We start from the raw sequence: 25,617 nt of genomic DNA, 5'->3' as shown, positions 1-25,617 counted from the left end.
TAATCAATGTATAGTCTACTCTATAGTGTAAATTAATACCATTAAAGCGAATATCATCTTCAAAATGTGGATGTCGAAATCTCATTCCTCGTCATAGAGCTGTCTAATCATCCATGCAACTATGTACAAAAGCAAGTAAGCAAGCAAGCCCTAACCCAAGTCAAGAAAGAAAGAAGAAAAGAAAGCAAAAAAACACCACCAACCCCCAAGCCCTAAGCTAAAGACCCCCATGAATCCCCCAAAACTTCTCCGCATTGAAAGTAAATTGATTATCATCCTTCCAAAGATCATCAAAAGCAGTAAAAAGCACCAGATCATCCTTCCTACCAGCAAAACTCTTCCTCAGACTCTCAACAGCAACCTTCTGGTTCTGAACAGAGGGGACAGCACCCCCATTCGCATCCCCAGCATGCGGCCACCCAGACTCGGTAATCATAGTCCGTTTCCCGCCAGCGCGGGCAGAGATGGCACGCGCCTGTTCAAGCGCATACGCACCCGCACCACCGGGGCTCTGACTCGCATCGAAGAAGGCATGACAATTTGCCGCGCAGTAATCACTGGCTTTGCATAATTCCGGGTGGTCGAGGAGGACGGAGAATGTGTCGACTGTTACGACTGGACCGGTGTATCCCTGTCCGCGGAGGATGGTGCGTGCTTGGTGCAGGGCTGAGACAACCTCGGCTGGGTTGTTTGTGTTGCCATTTACAAGTTCGTTGCCGATTGAAATTGTGTGGTAGGTTGACCAGTCCTTCTTGCCGTCGGGGCCTGTTGGGGCTGCTTTGGCGAAGGCGTTTAGGCTGTTTGGGAAGTCGGTTAGGTCGTAGATTCCGGCGAAGACGCGCATGTTGTGTCTTCTTGCGGCTGCGGAGACAGTTTTGGTTTGGTCGCAGTCTGTGCCGTAGATTCTGATGAAAGTGTATTTTGAAAGGCCGTCTAGGTCTTTGTTTACTTCTTCTTGGGTTTTGCAGCTGCGGTCTGCTTTGTAGGGGGAGTAGGAGATGCCGAAGCCATGTTCATTTTGGTTAGAGGGTTGATGGGGGCCTTGGGGGTTGGGATGGCCGTGCGGATGTGGGTGAGGATGAGGATGGATTTGAGGGTATGGATGCGGACCAGCTGGAGGGGGAGGTGCAACAGCAGGAGCTGGGGGTGGTGGCGGAGGAGGCGGAGGAGGAGGTGGTGGTGGTGGTGCTGACGGTCCTCCTGCTGGTGGTGGAGGAGGAGGAGGAGGAGGATGCTGGCCATCTGGAGGGGCAGCAACGAAACGATCATTCGTATCAAGATCATTTTTCAAACCAGCTGGTGCCAATTCCAAGCGTGAGACATCCGCATCAGGTACTGATATCGAAGTGACAGCCTGTCGAACAAAAAATCAACCACAATGCCAATCATCACGTAGGAATAGATCTACTAACATTGCCATGCTGTGAAGCCATCGAGGGCTGAACACGTTGACTGTCAGGATTGATAGGAACCCCATCTTCATTAACCCAGACAACAACCTCTCTAACAGACGTTGAAGGGACGAGATCACTCTGACATTGTGTCTGATCTTTAACAAAAACCATCAGCAAGGACGATCATTCAAATCGGGAACAGAATCAATTGAATTAGATTGGATCTATCCTTACCCAGAACCTCAGCAGAAACCCCGCAAGCAAGCACGAACCCAACAAACGCCCTGGAAAGAGACAGGCGCTTCATATCCACCTTTGACAGATCCCTGTCTGGCCAACTGATATGTCAAGAACGGAAACCAAAAGCCAATCCCTCAAAGAACGAATGTTAGTAGGATAGGACGATCACACATCCCTTTCACGTCCTCGGAAGAAAAGAAGATGCATGACCGACTCGTATGGAGTGCCGATCAATGGGATTATATCAACCCTATAGTCCGTAGGGATCCCCTTATGGGAGACACTGTCGCATGTAGCATGTAGTTCGCCACTATAAAGTGGAGCATAAGCATGTAAACACAAGGGAGGGCAGGTACAGGCACAGGCACAGATGCAGACGGGGTTCGGATCTTGGATTTGTGGAATGGGATCTGGAACTGCCAAGTGTCCAGACGATTTAGATCCCTTGGTAGAGCTATCCATGCAAGCTAGTTAAAGCGTGTGAGGGAGATCTAGGTTTGGTTTGATCCTGGTGGGTTTGGGCTTGGAATGTCATTTGTGTTGCTTCCTTCCGGAATGTGGGGGTTCATTCTTTATCGTTGCGCGGTGATAGGGATGGTTCCGTGAATGTGATTGGGAATCTGGTGTTGGATTCGCATTTTGGATTGGGAGTGGACTTGGAAGGGGTGGTGGAAAGGGGTGGGTTCTAGGAGGTTGACCATGGAGCATTAGGGGTTGACTAGGTTGACTATGGGTGCAGATCTCGGGGGATTCTCTTGGGGTTCGATCGATCTAGGCGTCAATTCGGATGTTGGAATCGTAAACCCTACTAGACTCTACCCCGTTGGGGAACTCAAGGAGACAAAAGAAAAAGCCAGAAGCAAAGAAGTCGCATTCAGGATTGTCCCGGTAGAAATGATGTATGCAAATAGAAACAAGCCACAAGCAAAAAGCCAGGCCAGAAAAAAAAGTATTAAACAATCTAAACCAAGCACAGGCAAAGCCAATGCAAAACCAGCCCGAAAGAGAGAAAAGGGGGCGGTCCTGTGCAAGGCATGCAAGAAGAATGTATGATATCGACAAGTGGTTAACAATACACGGATTGAAGGGGCATTAGGTCGTAGGTCGACGAGAGAAAAAAAAAAAAACAATAAATGCCAGGTGTCATAGGGGGGCGTGAGCAGTCATCGGATGGCCGGTCAGACAAAGGTTTTGATCGAAGGGAGGACAACGTGCGAAATTACTTCCTCTTGCTCATCACCTTGGTAATGGCGTGTCGGATGATTGTGCCTGACTTTTCGATCTCTTTCTTTGTGAGGCCGGTTGTGACGCACACCTTCAGGGCTGGAGGGACGACCTGCTTGGGTTCGAAGTTGTCTTCTAGGGTCTTCAGGCGGGTGATGAGGACACTGTTTGCGAGACACTTTGAAAATGTTAGATACTAGCCTTGAAAGGGGGAACGGAAAATGGTGGGGGGGGAGGGGGGATGCATACCTCATCGACGACATCCTGAAGCAGGAACTGCTGGTCGGTATCGGTAAGCCTCTTGGCAGCAACAACCTCAGGCTTAATGACCAGGATGAGGATCGGGTTCTCCGGTGAGCTGGAGCAGTAAACCCAGTCACTGCGCGGATCAAGCTGGGCACGCATAGCCTTGGTGAGATCGCGAAGTTGAGTGACAGTCTCGGGGCTATTCTGAAGGATGTTGATAGTAGCACTAGCAGTAGTAGACAGTAGAGCTGGAAGGGCAGCGGAGAAAGTGTAAGCAGCAGCAGAAATACGCTGGTGGTGAACAATCTCCTCTGAACCAGCACAGAAGCCACCACCAGCAACGAGGGGACCAGCCAGCGATCCCACAATCATATCAACCTCAGCCGCATCGACATTCTGGTGCTCAGTGATACCACGACCAGTACGACCAAGAACACCAAAAGACCAAGTCTCATCAAGAATCAAACGGAACTTGTACTTGAGTCTCAACTCAATCTGCGAAGCACCGTCAGCAAACCATCCCACATCAAATCAAACAGGGTCACCCACAATCTTAGGCAAATCAGCCATATCACCGTAAGACTCAAATAGCCCCTCAGTAATAATAAACCGCCGAGTCAAAGGCTTCCGCGCCTGCTCCTTCGTAACCTTGGCAAGAACGCGCTCTAGATCCTCCATGTCATTATGCTCATACCATCTCACAATGCTTCGAGAAATCTGAATACCCTTCCGAATAGCAAACGAAACACCCTTATCAGCAACGATGATATCACCACGCTTCGAAAAAGCAGGAATAACACTAGAAATAGTCGAGAACGCCTGCGAATAGATGATGCAAGCGGCCGTTCCCAGGAACGCAGATACATCGTCTTCAGTCTTCATATGCACATCCTGTGTACCGTAGAATCCACGCGGACCACAGGGTCCAACGCCGTAAGCGCGGAGTGTCTGAATAGCTTGTTCCTTGAGAGCTTCGTTCGTGTTGAAGTTGTAGAAGTTGAAGGAGCCGAGGTTCATCACTGTGCGGCCGTTGGCGAGTTTGGATTTCGGGCCCACGGGGCTATTCGCATCCCGCGATGATCCGTTAGCAAATGTCCAATGGCCGCGAAAACTCAGGAAAAAGGGAGGGACTATTTACCCGACGATCACTGTCCGCTTGTCGACTTCCATTTCTTCGAGGCTTGTTGGGTTCCCGACGAGAGGCTCGGGGGTCCATTCGTCGACGAGATCGTCAATCTCATCTTCTGTCAGCGGCACGACGCCCGGCTTGGTCGAGTACTTCGGGGCGAGCAGATATCGCACAGCGAAGAGGAACAGGAACAGTTCCACAGCAGAGCGGACGGGGTCATCTTGATAGCTTGACTTGACATAGCGGAGGAAAATTGCGGAGCCTGGCACGCGGTGGAATAGGTCGGCGAGATTGTGCAGATGTTCGGAAAGGAGACGATAAGTCTCCTGAAGATCCATGGCGAGGGACGGGAGTTCAGAGGGTCCCTGGATACTTTCAATATGCCCGGTTCGTTGGAGGTGCTTAGGTGTGGTTCCGGGTTAGGAGGGTGCAATGGACGTGAGCTTGATGAACTGTGGATGAACCGGGGGACTACGGGGTCTGGGTAGGGGCACGTGACCTGTTTCATGTACTGACTGCATAACTACGGAGTTCGGAGTACGAGTACGGGTCCACTACAGCAGGATGATGATTCATAAGTGGTCTAAAAAGGCGATTGAACTTATCTCGAAAGCAATGCAATTTAATTCCGTGGGAAGTGTAAATAAAACAAGCAAGGAAAGCTGGAAGAAAACGAAGGTAAAGCCCTGGGATGACAAGACCCTTCATACAAGCGTCATTCCACAAACAGTATTTGAAAAACAGGCATTCATTAAGATCAACGTGTGCGCCGGCGAGTTCAGAAAAATGCAGCGAGTTTTAATCAACGCAGAACTTTGTACAAACCATCCCCATGTCATGTCGCTTAGATGTACCAGCTGTCTGTGCCAGAAGAAGGCGAGGGAACAGCGCCGGATGAGTAGCCACCAGGGAGACCGCTGCCGGTGAACCACTTGACAGTGTCGTTGAGTCCGTGGTCCAGGGGCTGGAGGAGTCCAATTTGACCCTTTTTGCTGACACCGATGATGCCCCACAGAGTATCGGAGAGGACTGTGTCCAGCACCTTGGTGTTACGCAGGACGACGGGGGCGGCGATGATCACAATGAAAATGACGAGCATGGTGAAGTAGAGAATGGCGAAACGAACAACACGTCTCTTGCGCAGCTTGGACTGCTTGAGGGAGTAGATAGGGGGGCGAATTTGCCGACTGGAGAATTTGTTAGAGTCACGGTATGAAAGAGGATGTCTTCTATAGCTTACCTAGGACGGAGCCAGAACAGAATCACAGAGTGGAACTTGTCGACGTAGGGAATGGCGAGGGCAGGAAGCATCGCGAACAGGAGAATGTGACCTAGGACGAAATCGTTTGCGAAGTAACCAAGCTCGGTGATCTTGCAAAGGAATTCACGTCCAGGCTGGGAAAGCGAGTGCCAACCCATGTTGTACCATTTACCCGTCCACCAGGCAATGTTGGACTGATCATTCTTAAACTCACGGGTCAATGCGAGCGCAATGATGAGCTTGTAGACAAAGCGCTGGAGAGCCATGACGGCGATCATACCAGAGATGGTACGAGCCCAGTTGAGAGATTCTAGAACGAACATGGCCAGGAAGAAGATGAGGAAGGCAATGACGGCAACGGCGTGAGCGATGGCCGCTAGAACAGCACCGAACTTCTTGCAGCACATGCTGAAGAGAGGACCCATACAGCAGGCCATGCCGAACATCATACCCGCAACACCAGCATTGATACCAACCGGAGCGAAAGCAACGATGGCAATGCGGGCGATGGGGTTCGCTGCCCACTCAGTATCATCGGAGAACATGGTCCGAGAGTTGATGTACAGGTAGGGGATCAAAGTGACACCGACAACGACGAGAGGCGCAACAATTTCACTGAAGAAGATGTTGGTGATGCGGGCTCTGGGAACGTCTGCATTACCCTTCTCGGATGGAACACCGAGGAGCTTGCGCTTGTAACCAGTAATGCGAGTACGCGAGAGACGACAGAACCCAATCCAGGAGGAGGCGTGGGACCGGGAGTTACCACGCGACAGCCAGCGGATGTAGTCACGGTAATCGATGAAAAAGTCGTTCCAGGCGAACTGGTGAGGGTTGAACAGGAACGGCGAGATGCAAAGCGCGAGCAGGGAGACCCAGAACCAAATGAGGGCAGGAGTCCAGACGGTGGTAGTGGAGAACAAGAGCATCAGCAGGAGACGAGCACCAGCGTAGATGGAAGGACCAGCGAAACGCGAGTAGAGCACACCGAAGGGAATACGGGCAGTAGCGAAACCACGACCAGTACCGATGTATCGGGCACCTCCGAAAGACAAGTTCTGGTGGACAGCGTTGGCGTAAATCTGGCAAACAAACACTTCGAACATGAAGGAAAATGAACCAAAGTGCTTAGCCAGACGAGTAGCCATACGCCAGACACCTCGTTCTGTCAATTCTTGGACAGCGAGAGGAACGAACGAGATGAAGAACACAATGAAAATAGAGATAACACAACGGTTGACCCAGTCCAGAATGGGAGTTAGGTTGGCACAGAGAGTGGGCTGGAGAGGATCGGTAATGGGTAGGTCGGAGTTGTATCGACACATGATAGTCTCGTGCTTCAGGGCACCAAGGTTGATCAGGACAATCATGAACATCTGCACAGACAACATAATGAACATGTTGTTAAGATGGAAACCAGGGTGAGCGTAGTAGAAGGACAGGAAGCGATCGAGAGGCAGCTGGGTACCTAGGTAGTAATACTCTCGAGAGAGCATCTGTTCACCCATACCTGTACCGATCTTCGTTGTGAAATTCAGAATGGACCCGAAACCAAGATCACGACCCTTACCACACTGGTAGTATTCACAGTGCTTGATTCGACCTCCACGAAGAACGGCGTTCATACCAGCGTAGATATCCTCGTTCAGATGCAAACCCTTCTGGGCCTTGGATACACCACCACGAGTACACATGAAGGTTGCGTTCAGGAAATCAGGGTGACCATAATGCAGCTTACCACCGATCTGGGCAAGAGTACGGGCAAATAGAGTACCGAATGTTTGTTCCTTGGAGGCAGCAACGTCACCAAGGACACCGACACTCTCAGAGAAAATGTATTCACGGGCTCCGAGAATGGCGACGGGGTTGCTATCAGGCGAGGCAATACCAGGGGTGTAGGGCGAAACATTATCCGTGGTCAATTCCTCAAACTCAGCCAGGACACTGCGAATCTTGAGGCACTCCTCGAGATAGTTGTCCTGGTTAGCGTCAATCAACTGAATGTATTCACCGCGGTAGAAGATAATGGCGTGGTTTTGGTTGTCACTCTTTCCGTCACCAAGAATGGGGTTGCCAGACAGCTGGATGCGGAACTTGGGCTTGCGCATGTTGTTGTCGAGAAGTTCACAGTGGCCGTCAATCAGAGAAGAGTACAGACGGGGCTCCTCGCCCTCGGTGGCAGGAGGCTCCTCGTCAAGATAGGCGATTTGCAAGTCGGGGTAAGCACGGAGCAGGAACTCGGTGTTCTCACGCTCATCCTTGTTGAACTTGGCGTAACGCTGCATGGAAACACAGATACGGAACTTGCGTCGGGCCATACGCTCAAGCTCGCGCTCAAGCTTCTCGGAGTTTCCACCAAACATCTGAACAACTTCAGGGTTCTCAACGCGGTACAGGAGCTTGATAGCACGGCTGTAGTTCATGAAACCAGAGACAGTTCTGTACAGGGTCTGAGAGCGAAGGGAAGCCCAGATACGCGTGCGAAGGGTGTACTCGGGGGCGGCAGACTTGAAACCAATGCAGTAGAAGGGCAGGTCATCGATCTTGCTCTTGGCGGCATCCTTTTCGGGCTTCTCGCCGTTGAACTGGGAGGTCTCATCGGCAAGAATCTTGGTATCCTTGACGAAGCAATCCCACTCGTGAGGGTGGAGCTGCTTCAGGTATTCCAGGAGAGTGACACGGGAGTATGGCTCGTCCTCGCGAATGATCTCACGCAGGGAGAGGAGGATCTTCTCGCTGTAGTGAGGAATGAGAACAGTGAAAGTGGGCATGTTGTCGACGGGAAGTGGCTCAGGCATGGGCGTGGCGAGCGACTGGGCGAAGAAGGAAATACGACGCTCGGCCTCACTACCTTGAGGGAAGAACTCGGTCTTGAAAGATTGGTCCTCCTGGGATACGAAGAAAGTAGGAGCACGGAGAGTGCGCTTGCCTTCCTGTTCAGAGGGAACCTGGTGGTACAACAACTTCTGCACATGGTCGATGGCCAAGAGGTGCTCGCGGTACATGGAGATGATGATCGCGTTCCAGACCTGAGAAATCAGAACCTTGGGCTTGTACTTGATCTCCATGTCAGTGGTAGCCAGAACCTTGGAGTAGATACGCTTGGGCAGACGGGAGAAGATGTTTCTCCAGGGAGACCAAATCGAGACACCGAGGTAGAAGGAACGCGCGACGGAGAAGATGGTGTTACAGATAATGTACCACAGGTAACTATCCAGGAAGAACAAAGTCAAATCCATGAAGAACATCAGACCCAGCAGAATCTGGGGCTGACGGTGACACAACACGTTGCCAATGTACTGGGCACCAGTGCACTGGTGAATCTGCATAGGAGACAGAATGCGAATGGGATCCTTGAAGGACAGAGTCAGGAAGAAGTAAGACTCAGCCAACTTGGCACCGAAAACGCAAACCCAGAGACCGTAAGACATCCACATGTCATTGCCCGAGAGATGGGGGAAACTTGCAGTGAAGGTCTGACTGGCGACATACTGACGGCCGTGCTTCTTCAAGTAGCTACCAAAGAGCGCACCAAGGGGCTGGATACCGAAGAAGATTGCAGTCAGGAGAGCGATGACGAAGTGGACAATACCAAGAGCGAGGCCGACCGGGTTTTGGGTGCTCTTTGGCAGCTTGTTCAGGAAACCGAAGATGACCACACCAGGGACCAGGTTGACAATGAAGACACCCAGGAGGAAGAAGAAACGCTTGCGCAGATGCTGAGCTCCGGCCCAACGACGCGGAACGTACAACCATTCAGTGATAGTGGCGAAGATTTGAATGAAAGCAGCGAGAGCACCTCCGAAACCGACCGCAGCCAAGTACCTGGGAGTGATTGGTTTATTGTCCAGCTGTTGCTGATAATTCGGTGTGTAGAGGGTGGGAGCGTTGTATGCAGTGAAGAACCAGAAGGAACACAAGTGGATAACCCAGATACGGTTGAAGTTGGTGACCATGTGGAACCATGATCGAGTCTCCTTGTAGGTCTTGAAGAACGCCTTCTTCCAGACGACGTCCTTCAGCTTGGGCCAACGTTCGGCTACAGGAATATCGACTAGACGAGTCTTGTCCTCGAAGGAAATGCGTTCGATACCCTCGGGGTACCAGAAGAGCTGGTTCATGTCATCATAGCCAATGATCTTGTTGTGATCATGCTCACGGCGAACGTACTTGCCGTCCATGATCTCGTATCCCTGGTCGCGGCAGTACTGGTACAGAGGAGTGATGATCTCGTTGAGGTAGGTAAGTTCCTCCACGGGCTCGACACGCGCCTGGCATTCGGGGGAAGAATAGTAGTCATCGGCGCACTTGAAGATGAAGCACAAACACTCGGGCAGGAAGCGCACTTGGTTAGCTTCACCCCAGCAGAGGAGGTACAAAGCAACCTGACGGGCGCGGTCGTGCTGAGACATGCGGTTCATGCGCGACTTCCAGCGGTATTCAGCAGCTTCCAAGCTGTTATCGCCCTCCAAAGCCTCTAGAGTTTCCTCCTCGTTCTCTGGGTTCTGCTTGGCAGCCTTCTGAGCAGCCTTGCGGGCCTTGCGAGTCTTACGATCGGCCTTGCCAAGTTTCATGTTGGCGAAACCCACTGCATCGTCGAGATCAAGATGAGCGGCAAAGTACCAGCGGCGGTAATTGGCGTTGTGTCCACCAATGTAATCGGCGTGGATGGAGAGAAGAGCTTGGTTCGGCGTCATACGCGAGGCGCGAGAATCCAACATGGTCATCATGTGGTCGTACATGTTCCGCATGCTGTCGCGCTGGAAACCAAACTTGTTGACCAGATCCAAGAAGATATCCTCAAGCTCCTCTTTCGAGAGAGGGATCTGGGCATCAGCGCTCCAAGCTGGGTATGGCTCTCGCGAACGCTGGCCAGGGGGCAACGCGTTGCCATAGTCCATTCCGTAGACCGGAGTCGAGGCACCGGATGAACGGTTGGCACCGTAGGAGATCTGAGATGAAGGAGGGCGGTAGCCGTAGCCACCGCGGCCGTATTGACTGTCGGTATAACTGTTGTACTGGTCATCTCCCCGGCCGTAGTAGTCCATGTCGGCAGCACGGGCAGTTTCGGACCTCATGGTGAAATCACTAAAGGTCTCGGAGTCTGCCTCGGAGTCATGTCCCCGTCGGCCGCGTCCGTATTCTCCCTGGCCCTGATCGTAGTACTGGTCGCCGTAGTACTGGTCCTGCTGAGCACCTCCCTCGTAGTATCCTCCATCGGCGTATCCGTGGCCAGCCTCGGCACCATGAGCACCACCTTCAGCACCGTAGTAACCGTGTCTAGTCGATCGTCAGCCCTGTCTCCTCATTCACTCGTGCATGTGTGTGGGTTCCTACCCTTGGTCATAGTAACCATCTCCATAGCCCTGGTTGTCGTAGTACCCTTGAGCGTGCTCATCTTGATAGTAGGAATCACCATGGCCTTGCTGGGCGTAGCCATCATCGTAATGACCGCCGCCGGCAGCGCCTGCGTAACCCGACATGGCGAAAGAGTCGCGATCGATTTAATGGGAAATCTGTCGGCAATTAACCACTGATTCCTTCCCTTCCAATGTGTTGGCCTCACCTCAATCGCAACCATTCAAAGTAGTATTATGCCGAAAGATGGAAATTAATGCTTCATCGACAAAAGCAAAGAGTGTCAAACTCAAGTAACGAATGGAAAGGGTCCCGTAAAAGGAAAGAGTGGGATTATAGAGCAAACAAGCAACCTCCGTAAAGCAAGAGCGAAGGGAAGGGGGTTGGAGAGAAGGTGAGAAAATGCTTGGGTGTTATTTTTGGTCGGGGGGATCTAATTTACCGTCACCATTACAGGGAAAGGGTACGTGTTCGACAATCAGGTACTTGGTACCTGGCTCCAGTATGCGGGCCCCCTATCCCAGCCAGGTACCCAGGACCCCCCATTATTTACCATACCTCCAGCCCTGTCCTAATCAGTGTTTCCCAGTCTTGATTTCGTGTAATTCCCCCAGTCCACTTGTGAATTACCGACTGTAGCTACTTGCAACCAATAGTTGAGTCTGTTCTCCATCGGATTCCAAGGGAGTCTCGACGGCCCCTGAAACTTGCCCCACCCGGTAATGTCCCATACCTGCTGTCTGTTATGATTACCTGGTATGCAGGGGCGTTGCGATGCTATCTCATTCCTCGTTACTGTGCACTCTCTTTCAGTTGACATATCATATATCGATACTCTAGAGAGTACAATAGAAAGCTAAGGGAGGTAGGTTAGTTAGTTGATAGCTGGTGTACACAGCAATGTGTTCAGTGTTCCATGGTTATCAAGCGACGGAACCGCGAACCAACTCTTTCCCACTTTGCTTTTCTTTAACTCTTGCTACTCTATGTGTACTTTCTGGATCTCTTTAGTTCTCCTCTCCACGATCGTCAACCCGTTTTCTGTTTTGGCTCTCAGACTTTGATGGAAATCCCAACTCAATTCAGTTTGCCACTTTAATACAACCGTCTCCAGTATTATTACATTTGACTTTCCGCCGTTGAGCTATCCTAACACATACAAGTGGCTGGCAAGCCCTCCATACACAGCACTTGTCAATATCCACCGTACCACTGAACCACTCACCTCCCCACCTCTCCATGCAGTAAAACTCAATCGAGGCTATATTTATCTCCATTCAGCGCTTACAAATCCTCAACCTTGGATCACATACACATTAGGGTCTCAATGGGGGTTGACTATTTGACTAACTAAGACATATTATTATCATTCCCACTTTTATTTCCCCCCATTATTCCTTCCCACAGACCATATGTATACCTGTATATCCATCCAATATTACCATACGAGCTAGGAAACATCGATAACCCCGTTAGACCCAGACATTCGTCTCGGTCCACGCACCAAGTGGATCACCAATTGCTTTTTTTTTTTCTCGGAGCCTCGACTGGCCTCAAGCCTACGCAACAGCGTGCGACTACCATGCCACTTACTCTACATATTCAGCAGAACAACACTATATTCCATACATGTCCTACACAAAGTACCTTGGACACCCTCTTCCCGCAGCCGCATGCGCAGGAACCGATACATCAGCTGCACAGAAAAGCGATCGGCATGATTCCATCTTACAATACTGTACACAGCGTGTGTATCGTAGGTAGTGACCCTCCTGATAATCATAATTCCCATTACCACAATCCCACTAACCTCCAACAATTAAACCGGGGATGTCCATCACTTCCATCTCCTATCCCCTAACGTTCAAGATCGCCAGCTGATCTGATCGCGCGCCCCAAAAATAACCTGTCTGGCAATCATTGGTTCTCAACACGGTCTAGTTCCCCGATCACTAGCCGGCTGGCTTGCCCTAGTGTAGCACATTTATTGTGCATTGAGCCTTGTTGTAACTATGTACGCTAAGTGTATTGCTTTCAATACTCACGTTTTACACATACACACTGGTAAGAAATGTACACAATTCCCACTTATGAAATCCAGAAGCCGAATCCGACTCTCCCTATCTCTTGTATTTGTCGGAAACGGCTTGTACCTGGCACCGCTAGCCTGAGCCACACGCGTCGATGGCTGCCGCTGGCGTTTCTAGAAGCCGATGCCCCCGAACAAGCTCTTCTATTCTTATAGTAACTAGTTCTCCCTAGCCCCTGAATAAAAGACCTCAATCGGGATTCGCCTCTCCGTCAAGGACCGTCAGGCGGACGGAGGACAGAGTATTGTGCTTTTTTGGTATTTTTGTACTTTTTGCCACCTGCTCATCGCTGAATATCGTTATTATCATATGCATGTCGCCTGCACATGTGGGCAGTGGCCAGTGAGACGTTTTCCGGCTTTCGTAAAGGGGGCTGTGGTCTGTTCCCCACCTTGGCTGTGTGATTGCCAATCACATCCTGGGTTTTCATGTTCGTCTCCTGATTTGTACGTGTGTCACGGAGTGGAAGGGCCCGAGGGGCTTTGTGCATAATCTTGTTTTTGATTGTGTGGTTTGATTGGTTTGGAAGTAATTGGGTGGTGGTTTGAGATGGGCAAGGTTGGGGTGAAACTTGGTTTTGTGGTGATATATATCCGAGGTGGGTTTACGGGAGCATGGTACACCTACAGTGCTCTCTCGATTACCTCGCATACCTATATTGCCAGACAATATTTGCTCTTATACCAAAATGATACTGATCATACTCGAGTGTCCTTCATAACCTGGTTAACACCAAATGTACATCGTGATCCAGCATCATGAAATCTTTGCCTACTTGTGTCATGGTTCATATGAGCTCGTCCCACTGTGCCAATCATCTAGATTGTATCGATGCAGTGTATACAAATATCAAGTAATTCGTTCCACATACGCGAAAATCTGGGATGATACGACACAAAGCCCGGGCCTTCCGTTCATCCACACAGCAAACAACATACGGTATGGTTTGACGGCGCATCTGCCAACAGAGGCTACGGGATACGTAGATCTCCCGCAGCGCCATTGTTACAGGTTATACCAAGTGCCAATGATCTCGATTCCTCTTTCCGATGGTCTCTGGTTCCACCTATCAACTCCCCAGGGGTGGACTTACAGTAGATACCCGATGGGAGTACCATTTCCTCGGGTTCCGAAGACTACTTCGCTTCAATTCATGCCCGTATATGCTGGGGTGAGTACAAGGATTATGTCTTCCTAGGCAACCAGATTAACTTTGATGAACAAGTTTGTTAAGGCAGCTTTTCCCATCTCTGTGCTCGTAAGTACCACACCATAATTAAGCCACCCAATCCGCATTAATCGACAACCAGACCCTAAGTCCAACAGGCAAAAGATACAAACCCAAAATCCAAATCCATCGTAAGCAGAGGAAGGCAAGGGACTGCCGATCCTCACCGGCATGGCAAAAGAATGGACCTGATCAACAAGGATCCAACCACCAAGCCACCAAGCCTCAATCCAGGGACTGACGATCACAGACCAGCCAGCCAGCCAGTCAGCCAGCCAGCGTTTGCGTTATATTGTGCACACGGTGGGGTATTGTGGTAATCTTTGTGGCTGTGGGCAAGCGACATGCTTCGGAAGTACATCCATTCCCATTCCCAGCGTGGCTGCGCATCCACCACGTACCACGTACCTGCTACCCAGCTATCTAGCCACCTGAAGTGGGTGTCCACTGAATTTCATGTCAACGTTACCTTGGCAGGTACCGGTACCTAAAGTACATGTACATGTGTAAACTGCTTGTACGTGTAGCAAGGGGGTTCGGAGGACCTTCCGTGCGATTGTACCTGAGATCGTAGTGGGTCTACTGTACATGTGCAATCCTCACATTTGAGTAGACCTTTTGTTTCAGGTGTTTCGTATGTTGCGGTTGGGTTTGAGGTGAGGGTAGAATGCCTTTTTTTGCTATTTTGAAAATCGAACTAGATAGACAGATCTCGGGTCTAGTGCGCGATAGTGATTTTGCGTTGTACTCATTTTCGTGTTTGTTTGTAGCTGAGACATGGATTCCTGCCACCGGAAACGCGACGGGTAGGCTGTCAAGAGCTGTGGTCTGTGCGGGAAATACATTTGCCTGGTATTTGGCGTTCGATGTCGTGGGTTATTGGACCTTATTGGTAGGTGGTATAGGTTCTGGGTTGGCTTCGTATACGGTCGTTCCCTTTAGGTACAGTGGATTGAACGCTCTTATCTTTCGTTTCATTGGATTTTAACATGCTTATTTCTATTTCATGGTTCTCATACTATGTATAGGTTCAAGTACAATAAAAGCACCTTTCTAGTTCAGGGCAAATTGTTATCTATGCTAAGTTACCTCAAATGTATGTGTAGGAGAGGAACAAACAGGGAAAATATTTTAAGGAAGAATCCATTGGTCCTATGTCTCTGAATTATGGCAGTCTGGCCTTCTAGCATGACCGGCGAGCTCTCTTATATGTACAAAAGCAGATGGAGCACGTTCTGTATATCTGATGCTCAGCCAACTCCGCCTGAGTCTTTGGGTTCTAATGGGAGAGCTGACTGTGAATATGAGACATGATCCTCTTACATATTCATCCCCTTTTTCTTTTTGCGAGAGACCTGCGCTCATCACAACTCCCTGGTTAGATCTCGAAGATGAGACTAAGAGAAACCAATATATATCCCATCATCTGATCATTCATGAATATCACTGTAACCATATTGATGAGCGGCAGCTCGCAATGCTTCACAATAGACCCTCCAATATTTGCTCGCCTGGCATGGGTCTTACTCGCAGAGCGCCTGGGGAAAGACCTAGGATGAAGACGAAGAGAAAACCATTACACCCGAGTCAGAACATATCGGAGAGTGAGAGACTTGCAAGGTCTCACAATCTCAGACAGCTCATATTTTCTAAATCTTTCTTAGCTCGAAAGCATTAGAAGACATCCACGGCATCCACGGTAGCAATATTCAAGTCTCAGCATCAATTGTGAGGACTAAGTTGATCCCGCTCACGCAGATATGTGGAAGCTCACCTTCCGCACACACTACAACCTGAAGTATGAACCATGTCACAAGTTCCTTAGTGATTTTGTGGATGTGCCTCAATCAACCGGTGACTTTTTCTTTTTCAATGTGTGGGCTAATATCCCAATCCTGATCCATGAATGGCAGAATGCTGAAGCGTGCGATAAGTAAAATCCCCTCACAGTCTACGACAAGCTCATTGAGACATTCAAAGAAACTCGAAGTGCAAGAAGACCAATGGCAATGTCGCGCAAAGTGAGGGAATGGATGATCTTGAAGTTGCTGCTTGACACATGGTTATAACCTTTACGGCCCAGCTCAAGTTACGGACCCGGCCCACGGGAAAGCATACTGCAGCCTCTCACATGAAAGAGAGAATATGATGAATCTCAAAGAGTTCAACAAAGGAAAGGGCAAAGCACAGTTGCTGCATAACAGCAAGAGGACTGGTGAAAGGCCATCCAACCTGCACCAGTGCAAGTCAGATGATGAAATAGCCGACAGCTCCGTCCAAGGCAAGCAAGGTACCAAGTCCGACTCGATTGGTATGCTTGTCACTCTTCTTCCCTATCACAAAACTGGATCAAACCAAACGTTTTGTTAAACGGTGGCTATATGGTGGTTTGCTGGTGTAATATATCACCGAGGTCTGACGCTTTGATTTGGAGTATCCAACCTGTATCCGAGATAAAGGCACGTTCAAGTATCATTATATTAGACCAGGGAGACAATCTGAGCAAGTATATCAATGACCAAATCAAAATAACCACGAGCTCGTATGTCCCCAAAGTACGTGTAGTTGACAGCTCATACTTCCCGTAGCCAATAGAGAGGCAGCCAGGCCGGGCGGTGCCACAGGGCTGCGTTGCCGTGCCAACATAAGAGACTCCGTCGACAACCCAAAGAAACTTGAACTAGAAATCCAAGCAATCGCCGACACTGGCTCGCCGAGAGTTGCAACAGTCGTCAGTATAAGAACTCCCAAACTCAAATCCACTCCACCCACCACCCGCGCCGCAAAGGTTCAATCGAGCCAACTTGCAACCCTGAACCGATCATATACTGCGCCGACGAGGCCGTCAGAGTATAGTCAACATGGCGAGGCTCAATACCGCCAATCCGTTGGTCAACAAGTTATCTTCCACAAAGACGTCAGCTAAGACCCCGGCCAACGCATCTCCTAAAAAGCCAACACGGAGGCCAAGTCCAACACCAACGCCCGACATGTTAGACGACATATTGCTACCCAGTATATCGAGTGCGAACACAAGCCAATCCGCCTCGCCGATCAAGTCACCAATGCGCACCAAAAGCCAGATGCAAAGAGGGACTGCTCCCGGCACCGGAGCTTTTGATATACTCCCGGATAACAATTCGACTTGCGAAAGTGAACACGAAAGCCACGACTCACCCGGCATGAAAAAGAAGCCAAGAGCACTGGGGCTCTCCCGTGTCAATTCGTTGCTCTTGTCACGACCCGCTAGGCCAGTCCAATCACGACACAGGCCGTCTATAAAGTCAGACACAGACGATGACAAGGAAAACGATGTGTCCGACGAGTTCGCAGACGAATATCCGGCAGTCAATCGATCGCCGCCTAGGCGGTCGACTGCTCAATTGCCAGTCAGAAACAGGGCAACTCATACCTCTGTTAGCCAGTCGGTGATCGCTGCCCAGCGTGAGGAAGACCAGTCTGAAGGCGATAGCTTTGATTCACTAGACGATTTCATTGTCAGTGACGACAATGAGCTGAGTTATCACGGAAACCCAGAAAGCGAGGGTTCGGAAACGGAGCCTGAGATAATGCCTCCGTCTCCTGAACGCTCACCCAGAAAAAGATTGATGAGAGGAAGAAGGCCAAGCCCAGAGAGAAAGCCAAGTCCGCAGAGAGAAGCAAAACTGGAAAAGAGTTTCATGGTAGCGGAGGAAGTTTCAATGAGCCCGAAGTACAAGGTGTCGAGCCCGAAGAAGAAAGAATCGAAGAAAGAAATAGCGAGAGCGACCCCGAGTCCCGTGTACGAGTCTCCCATCTTCCAAGTGGACGCCTCCGAGCCTCGTACCGAGCCATCCTCCTCTTCCCAATTCAGCCTTGACAGCTCCACGAATATCATAGACTCACTCCGAGAGCTTGAGCTGGATAGCGAAGATGAGTCTCCATCGCCGACGGCAAGAATTGAGTCAAGGTATAGTTGAAAGCGCTCACACACATGGTCAAATTGCTAAGAATTTGCCTTAGCTCTTCCCCGGAAGCCCCATCACAACTTCCAAGCCGAAACCCCCTCCAATTCCTCGTCAATCGTTCTGTCACCCCGGTTGACAAATCACCAATGACGCCAAAGGTGAAATCAACACCTAGAAAGGGCGCCGACAAGCCACCAAGTAAGACGGCCCTAAAAAAGGCCGAGGCAGCCGAAAGGCGCCAGGCAAAAGATGAGAAGAAGGCATTCGACCAAAACAAAGAGTCGTATGCGGAGACCTTCATCCGGATTCTAGACGAGACCGTCGCCAACGGAGAGGTTGCTCGCATGACCCAATCAACCGGAGGTATCAAAATAAAATGGAACAACCTTCTCCAGAGCACGGCCGGGCGGGCAATGCATCACATCACATCTCCCAGGAGCCCAGGCTCGAACTCGGAATACTCAGCAATGATCGAGCTGAACCCAAAGGTCCTTGACAGTAACGATCGGATCCTATGCACAGCAACCCACGAGTACTGTCATCTCGCCAACGGCCTGATCTCAAGGCAGGGGGGACACGGGCCCAGTTTTCATGCTTGGGGGGCTCGCTGTGTCGAAGCCATGGCTGGTCACCATGAGTACGGTGGCGGCCGCATTAAAGTGACCACAAAGCATAGCTATGAGATTGATTACAAGTACTCATGGGAATGCCAGGGCTGCCAGAGGAAGTTTGGTCGGTCTTCTAAGAGTATTGATCCCGAGAGGCAGCGGTGTCCCTGTATGGGCATGCTGGTGCAGGTGAAGCCTAAGCCACGGGCGAAGAAGGCTGCAAAGGGTGATAACAAGGAGAATGAGAAGCCGGCAGTCTGAGCCTTTTTTGTATTTATTTATTTGTTGGTTATCAATTTGGTGTGAATATATATGAAGTATATCAGCCTTGTGTGATTGGATGCTTACCTTCAAAGTCAGTGACCGAGACTCGTTAGATATGATTAAACTCTGTTTGGCTGTTATATTGATATATAATCCTTTTGGCGAGACGAGGGGAGGGAGAAGGAGAAGAAAGATCTACAGAAAAGTGGCAGATCCAAAAGTCCCGTAGACCAGTAAAAGCAGCCACGACTATGTACACAATGCTATGAAGACTTCGACTGTTCTCACGCGAAAGCCTTGAAGCCAACGTAATGTTTCATTTGCTGGTTTAACCCTATATTGTCCCCTCTTTCTGCTTTTGTTCTCTGCCCATTGTAAATGCCTCAAATTAGTTTTGCTGAAAGCTAGTGGCCTGGTTCTATTGACTGTATACAATCAAGGCAGTGAAAGCTCATCTGGTCATGGCTTTATAAGACAGATTTAGTGATCGAGTCTACCGCTGATCCATATCTGCAAGAGTCTTGCTTGCCACGTCGGACTGTTTGATGAAAATCACATTCTTTACAATCAGCAATCCTTATGCTACATATAAATACCTACACAATCGCGCAGGGAATATAACTATAGCCAAGAAACCCTGAGTTTCTTCACTTATGGATCGACCAGCATGATCGACCAATCAGAAGCCAGAAATTTATGCTTGAATCCTACCAATCAATGGCAGTCGGGATAGCCTCACATACCCACCCGCGTGTAGCCAAACGGAGGCTGTGATTGAGCGGTTCCCAGAGACAGAAAAATCCGGATAAAAAAGATTTCGCCTCAAAACCAACGTGGTAAGAAAAACAGACCCTAGAACCACGCCAATTCCACCCAATTGCTCTCCACCATGTCCCAAGTTGTATACATCACAGAGTCCGAGCCCAGTATAGAACCCTTCTCCCAAACGCAACCAGATTGGATCCACCCCAATTTACTCCAAAGCACCGACCCGATCAAAGGCCGCCAATTCCGCGTGTCAGGCCTCATTCCCAAAGGCGCCTGTCTACTTGTGGACCGCCCCTACGCAGTTATTCCCGTTGTGGATGATCCGGCAAATCACGACCATCTCATTTGCAGCAATCCTGCTTGTAATCGCCAGGCTCCTCGCCACTCAGCTTCAGAGCCAGCTCGGAATCGGAATCGGACTCCATGTCCGAATGCCTGTATCCCGGATGTGACATGGTGCACGGAAACCTGCCGAGACGCCGATCAAGGTCGGCATGCTTTTGAATGCACCTGGCTGAAGAGATATGCCGCGCCAATTCGTGCCAAATGGGGCGAATACGATTTCGGCATGTTGTGGGTGATTGTTCGTCTACTTGCTATGCGACAGGGTCAATTGCAACATGTTGATATCGATATTCGCACTGCCTCTTCTGCCACCGCCACTGAGAAGAAATGGAAATGTGGCTGGGAGGGTATTGACTCTTTATGCGGTTCTGCGGAGACCTGGTCCCACGATAAAGTCCGCGCCTGGACGACTCTTGTGAAGAAATATCTCCAGAATGGCCCTGTCCTGCCGCATGGTATGGCGTCGGACCAGGTACTTCATCTCATTTGTCAGGAAGAGGCCAATTCTTTTGGTCTTTATCCTCGGGCAACGGGCGTTGTTCCTTTGCCCTACCCTTCCGTTGACAGAGGAGAGCAGTTTGCTGCTGCAGTTTATCCCACTGCAGCTATTGCTAATCATTCGTGTTTGCCAAATGTGAGTGGGTCTATTCAGCCTATGAAGGAGTGGTGCTAAATTAAGTCAAGATCACCCACAAACCCGATGAGCAGGGCCGTATGGTCTTTACTGCATCCCGAGATATCTTTGCCGGAGAGGAATGCTGTATTTCATACTTCGACCTGACGCAACATACGGATCTGACATCCCGTCGGGAGCATCTCCGCCAGTCATTCAAGTTTATTTGTCAGTGTGAGCGATGTGTCTCTGAAGAGCCCGTGGAAGAACCGACGGAATGGAGTGCTATGCCCATGATGGGATTGTGATCAGTGTCGGTGCTTTTGATCCAGTTGCAGGCGTTTGAGGTTGCATTATTCATAGAACTTACTGCATAGCGTTATATAACAGCATTTAACCTATCATTGATATAACAACGATACGCCCATCTTCATGATCCATAATTATCCAAAACTTGGTGAAGTCTGAGTTCAATCAATTTCATATTTAACTAGGTATCTATCTACACCCTCCAATCATGCCATTGACATCTGTTTTTCCAATCCAACCCATATCCAACTCCATACAGATCCATTCCCAATCATGACCCTATCATCTCACCCCCCTAAACAAAAAGCCCCCAATCACAAATCTCCAATTTCTCAATTAATGCCCCAACAGTCCCCTCCGCAGCGCTTACCTCCCCATTCCACCCAGCCTCATCCCCCTCTTTCTCAAACTCTTCACGGGGAACATTAAAGAAAACCAACAGATCAGTCTCCTGGGCTTCAAGCCTGACAAGCAACGAATGACATTGGACAGTAGCGAAAACAGACGGATCCTCCTTCTTAGGCGTAGTGAAAGAAACAGCACTCCGATACGCCTTAACAGAAGCGGCACCAGACGGCGCAGAGCCTGGGATCTTAGGTACATCCACGCGCTGTGGTGGGGTGAGGATTTGCATGGTGTCGCCTTCGTCGCAGAGGTCGTGGAGGTGGTAGATGACTGCGGCTTTGTCGGTTGAGTCTGGGCCTGAGAATTGGTGGTTTAGGGTTGACAAAGTGCTTTGAGATTCTTCCTCCGAGACACGCTGGTTGATTTCGATGATTAGGGTTGACAGTGTTTTTGGCGAGAGGAAAAGCTCTTGGTGGTCGGGGACTTCGCGGAGGGTACTGAGTCAGTGTTAGTTGTGTTTATATTTTGATTTTTACATTTTGAGCTTTGATCATGCAGATAATCGTGAGGGATGGTGTGGTGGGATTTATACTGACCTGGAATCGATCCAGCCTTGGGGCACGATGCCTTTGATGGCTCCGCCGAAGAACTCTTGTTCTCTGAAGTGCGGCATGGTTGGAGTGAAAGTCTTTGTAGATGGGTTGGTTCTTGGACTTCTTTTCAGAATTGAGCTGGCCGTTTCGTTGAGTATTGGCAGATTCTCCGAGATGCCAAGAACTGACTGACTTTTTTTTCTTCTGGCTTGTTTGCTTTGATGTTTGACCACGCAGAGCTTGGGAATAGGGAGACTACTGGAACAGAGACTCAGCAATATATAGATACAGATGAGGCTTGGTAGTTTTAGGTGGACAAAAAGGCAGCAGGCGGGTGGTGGTGTTCCGCCCAATGACGTTCCGTTTGGCGGGGTCGGACCGCTAGGCGCATCAGTTTACTTATGACTCAAATGTAACAATATGATAGATGTAGAAGTATTAATTCCGTCAAGGTTCTTAATCTAACAAATGTGGAAATAGCTAACGTGTACCCAGCTCTCCTTTCTGTAGCAATGACCCAGAGCGTACGTTTCATTCGAATAGCTCTTCGATGTATGGATCCAGCTCCACCATCTTGAACCGATCGCCCCATTGGGCGCGGAACTCCTTCTTGCGATAAGCATAGCTTGTAACATTGGTGAAGCTGACAAGCTCAATAGACCAGCCGCGCTGCAGCGCGCGCTCAACCTGGCACATAAAACCGCCCGAATACTCAGCAACGGCTGCATCTCCAGTGGCCAGAACAATCGTAGCCGGTTCAACAATGTCTACAAGACTCTCCAGGATCTTCATGTGCAGAAGTTCGTCCACACCCTGCTCGGCCCATCGCCCAGAGGCGACCGTTTCAGGACCGCCTGAGGGACCAAAGCCAGGAATCTTCCGGGGCTTATTGTTGCGGCGGGGTGTAGTGTGCTTGAACTTCTGCACACGACTCATAATGTTTGCTTCGTAGCCCAGCGTCTCAGCTTCGTCGATGGAGGGCAATCTGTCCGACCCGACCAAGACTCTCTTGGCGGCGTAGCGGCCTCGTTCCATGATCAAAGCAAGGTTGGTGAATGACATGTGGATGCGACGGATTCGTGTCTCGAGAGGGATATTGCGAGACAATTTCACTGCATCGTGGAATCCCACCATGATCTGGGAATGAGTTAGCTTGTGGCTTGGATGAGAGGACTGGACGAGAAGACAATAACATACGTTGGACATATCAACAAAGATATGGATAGGTTTAGAACCAGCATCTTTGAATCCGGTGACAGACTGTCCGACCGAGGATGCGAGGCTGGCGTATTCAGGAAATTCCTTGAAAAGCTTGGTCATCAAGGATACTCTGCGCTCAGTCGACGATTTGTAGACGTTGGACTGAACACGCTGTCCAGGAGCGAGAGCTGCGATGGTCTTTGCATTCAAAGCGAAGTCTTGATCCTCGAATGAGGAAGGTGGTGTATCGTACCGGGTGGCTTGAGCGTCAGGTGTTCCGATCTGAGGCGGGACAAAAGCCAGGGCCCCGAATTTCTTGGAGCTGGGACGATCAAAGATGAAGCTGGAGTCGGACTCCGCTCCAGCACTAGCCTCCGAAGAGTAGGCTGAATTGTTGATGGTTGTCTGTGTCTCCTTGTGAGTGACCCGAGGTTGGATTCTCGCTTTGGGAGTATCTAGACTACCGGCCCCAATGATGGTTCTGGGAGGGGTTCGTGCACTTTCAAATTTCACATTGTTGTCCGTGCCATCAGTTTCGAGTTTCGATCCCCGCTTCAGTATGGTGATGGGTTGAGCTTGGCGTTTCGAACGTCCCCTGGTACTTGCGGAGGTCTTGGGTTTCGCTATGTCGGCGACCGGGGATGTTTTGGACGGAAGAAGAGCAGATGACTCAATAGAGTTTCGGTTAGACGTGTGGCTCACGGGCAGCTCGAGGACGCTGAAAGCCGGCGAGGCTTGAAGTGCTGGTTGAGTAACCTCGGGATTGGGGTCGGCTATACTTGTGTCCGGGTTGACGCTGGGCGGATCTTGAGCGCCCAGGACCTCCCAAAGGGGACCGAAATCACCTAGCTTGGTGTGACTGCGCTTGGAAGCAAGGCCAACGGCCTGGCCACTAGCAACGGATGAGACATCTTTCTTGGGTTGATCTTGAACATCAGACTGGGATTCAAGGTGGCAACTTGATCTCGCCGGGGTACCCTCGTATTTAGGGGACCGCAGGAGATCAAGTGCCGGGGTAAAGTCCCAGTTCGAAGACTCGGTTGAATCAGATCCAACCATTGATGGCCAGCAAGAACGATAAAGATGACGAAAACGAAGTTGCGGATGATAACAAGCAGAAGAAAGAAATCGAGATTCACTGTGGGTTATCCAAAGTGGTCATAAAGTCCAAGTCATGTGTCAAACAAAACGCATACATGCAAACGATCTCCTCCAACATTGTGAGTATAACGAGGGTATAATGAAGGATCTGGAAGTCCAACAACGATGAGTCGATGCCCAAGATAGTGACGGTGGCGGTGTGATATTTTGCTACATCCGACCGCCTTACACTAGAAGCCCGTGCGTCAGATCTACACGTGATGATAACTCGATAAAGAAGCACGTACTGTTATCGCCACAGCTTCATCACCCCACGTCATTGTATACACGCCACTGCACCCCTGTAAGAAACGTCATCCAGCTATGAGTAAAGATGATTGGAACGTTCAGCCATCTATTCAAATGATGTGCCTGGGGTCCTGCCCGTGGTGGTCATTCCAAGGTTTTCAAAGTTGCTACACAGTGCACATTGTATAGTTGATTGTGACAAACGACGTCATGTCGTTCCTCTTTTGTTACACTGGAAGTAAATAAGCCTATATAAATGGTCTTGACCCTTCAGAATTTCTTGCTTCTTCATCAACTCTCATCTTTCAAACACATAACACTTTCTCAACCAATACCAACTCCAACCTTCATCATGTCTGACGCTGGACGCAAGGACTTCTCCACCAGTATGTAACAACTCTGCTCCAGATGACAAGATCAGCACTGACCCACTCCTACAGAGGCCAAGGAGGAAATCACTCCTGACTCCACCAAGTCCACCCAGGACAAGGTCAAGGAGACTGTCACCGACACCAGCGATCGTGTTGCCCGTGGCTTCCAGACCGATGACAGCAAGGGTGCTGGCCAGGAGGTCTTCGACAAGACCCAGCGTTCCCACGACAACAACGCTCACGGTGGTGCCTCTGGCTCCGTGTAAGCTACATTGACACAGATCCACAAGACCAGCTGCTGACCATCAACAGTGTCGACAAGGCTAAGAACCTCGTTGGCCTCGGCAACAAGTAAGAGGACCACACTCTGAACGGAATGATCTCCCTCAGTCATTCCACGTCCCTCGGAACTGCCATGATATCACGATGAATCACGATCAACCCGGGCCCATGATACCATTTGCTTTTCAATACTCATAACATGATACTACCAAGGTTCAATATCACTTATTCAATCACCTTGCTACCAAACTATTCCTCTCGTTACATAGACCAAGCCCGGGCGTAATATAAACCGTAGAGAAAATTGCCCATGGCCACCGCAATGATCGTAAATGTCGGACTATCCAGACTTCCATCTTTCCCCATTTGCTCGAGAAAGTGAAGCTTGGAAACTGTTTCCTCCCCCTCCCCCT

The 25,617-nt window shown here is 49.9% G+C and overlaps 8 protein-coding genes across 8 annotated transcripts; 3 read left to right on the top strand and 5 right to left on the bottom strand.

Moving 5' to 3' along the window:
* Nucleotides 1–217: 217 nt before the first annotated feature.
* scw4 (putative cell wall glucanase (Scw4)) lies at nucleotides 218–1,433 on the bottom strand (the record flags this gene model as incomplete). Its single annotated transcript, XM_058468756.1, has 2 exons — nucleotides 218–1,354; nucleotides 1,413–1,433. The coding sequence occupies 2 exons, from the start codon at nucleotides 1,431–1,433 to the stop codon at nucleotides 218–220; spliced, it is 1,158 nt and encodes a 385-aa protein (XP_058316602.1).
* A 1,420-nt stretch (nucleotides 1,434–2,853) lies between these two features.
* Nucleotides 2,854–4,571, bottom strand: lcbA (serine C-palmitoyltransferase subunit lcbA; the record flags this gene model as incomplete). The annotated part of the gene is made up of 4 exons (XM_058468755.1): nucleotides 2,854–3,036; nucleotides 3,108–3,599; nucleotides 3,654–4,164; nucleotides 4,243–4,571. 4 exons carry the CDS (start codon nucleotides 4,569–4,571, stop codon nucleotides 2,854–2,856), a joined length of 1,515 nt encoding a protein of 504 aa, XP_058316601.1.
* A 506-nt stretch (nucleotides 4,572–5,077) lies between these two features.
* N7508_010694 (uncharacterized protein) lies at nucleotides 5,078–10,977 on the bottom strand (the record flags this gene model as incomplete). Its single annotated transcript, XM_058468754.1, has 3 exons — nucleotides 5,078–5,420; nucleotides 5,474–10,774; nucleotides 10,832–10,977. The coding sequence occupies 3 exons, from the start codon at nucleotides 10,975–10,977 to the stop codon at nucleotides 5,078–5,080; spliced, it is 5,790 nt and encodes a 1,929-aa protein (XP_058316600.1).
* Nucleotides 10,978–17,235: 6,258 nt separating this feature from the next.
* N7508_010693 (uncharacterized protein) lies at nucleotides 17,236–18,986 on the top strand (the record flags this gene model as incomplete). Its single annotated transcript, XM_058468753.1, has 2 exons — nucleotides 17,236–18,119; nucleotides 18,173–18,986. The coding sequence occupies 2 exons, from the start codon at nucleotides 17,236–17,238 to the stop codon at nucleotides 18,984–18,986; spliced, it is 1,698 nt and encodes a 565-aa protein (XP_058316599.1).
* An 892-nt stretch (nucleotides 18,987–19,878) lies between these two features.
* N7508_010692 (SET domain-containing protein) lies at nucleotides 19,879–21,023 on the top strand (the record flags this gene model as incomplete). Its single annotated transcript, XM_058468752.1, has 2 exons — nucleotides 19,879–20,736; nucleotides 20,787–21,023. 2 exons carry the CDS (start codon nucleotides 19,879–19,881, stop codon nucleotides 21,021–21,023), a joined length of 1,095 nt encoding a protein of 364 aa, XP_058316598.1.
* Nucleotides 21,024–21,319: 296 nt separating this feature from the next.
* On the bottom strand, nucleotides 21,320–22,042 carry mog1 (Ran GTPase-binding protein MOG1; the record flags this gene model as incomplete). The annotated part of the gene is made up of 2 exons (XM_058468751.1): nucleotides 21,320–21,866; nucleotides 21,966–22,042. 2 exons carry the CDS (start codon nucleotides 22,040–22,042, stop codon nucleotides 21,320–21,322), a joined length of 624 nt encoding a protein of 207 aa, XP_058316597.1.
* A 451-nt stretch (nucleotides 22,043–22,493) lies between these two features.
* On the bottom strand, nucleotides 22,494–24,221 carry N7508_010690 (NYN domain-containing protein; the record flags this gene model as incomplete). The annotated part of the gene is made up of 2 exons (XM_058468750.1): nucleotides 22,494–23,099; nucleotides 23,160–24,221. 2 exons carry the CDS (start codon nucleotides 24,219–24,221, stop codon nucleotides 22,494–22,496), a joined length of 1,668 nt encoding a protein of 555 aa, XP_058316596.1.
* A 682-nt stretch (nucleotides 24,222–24,903) lies between these two features.
* On the top strand, nucleotides 24,904–25,277 carry N7508_010689 (heat shock 9/12 family protein; the record flags this gene model as incomplete). Its single annotated transcript, XM_058468749.1, has 3 exons — nucleotides 24,904–24,937; nucleotides 24,992–25,184; nucleotides 25,235–25,277. 3 exons carry the CDS (start codon nucleotides 24,904–24,906, stop codon nucleotides 25,275–25,277), a joined length of 270 nt encoding a protein of 89 aa, XP_058316595.1.
* Between the last annotated feature and the right edge of the window lie 340 nt (nucleotides 25,278–25,617).

This window comes from Penicillium antarcticum (genome assembly GCF_028974205.1).
Source record: "Penicillium antarcticum strain IBT 31339 chromosome Unknown utg000009l_segment0_segment0, whole genome shotgun sequence".
In the NCBI taxonomy this organism is placed as follows: Eukaryota; Fungi; Ascomycota; class Eurotiomycetes; order Eurotiales; family Aspergillaceae; genus Penicillium; species Penicillium antarcticum.
Note: the sequence above shows the minus strand (reverse complement) of the source record. Positions and strands in the feature narration are given on the sequence as shown.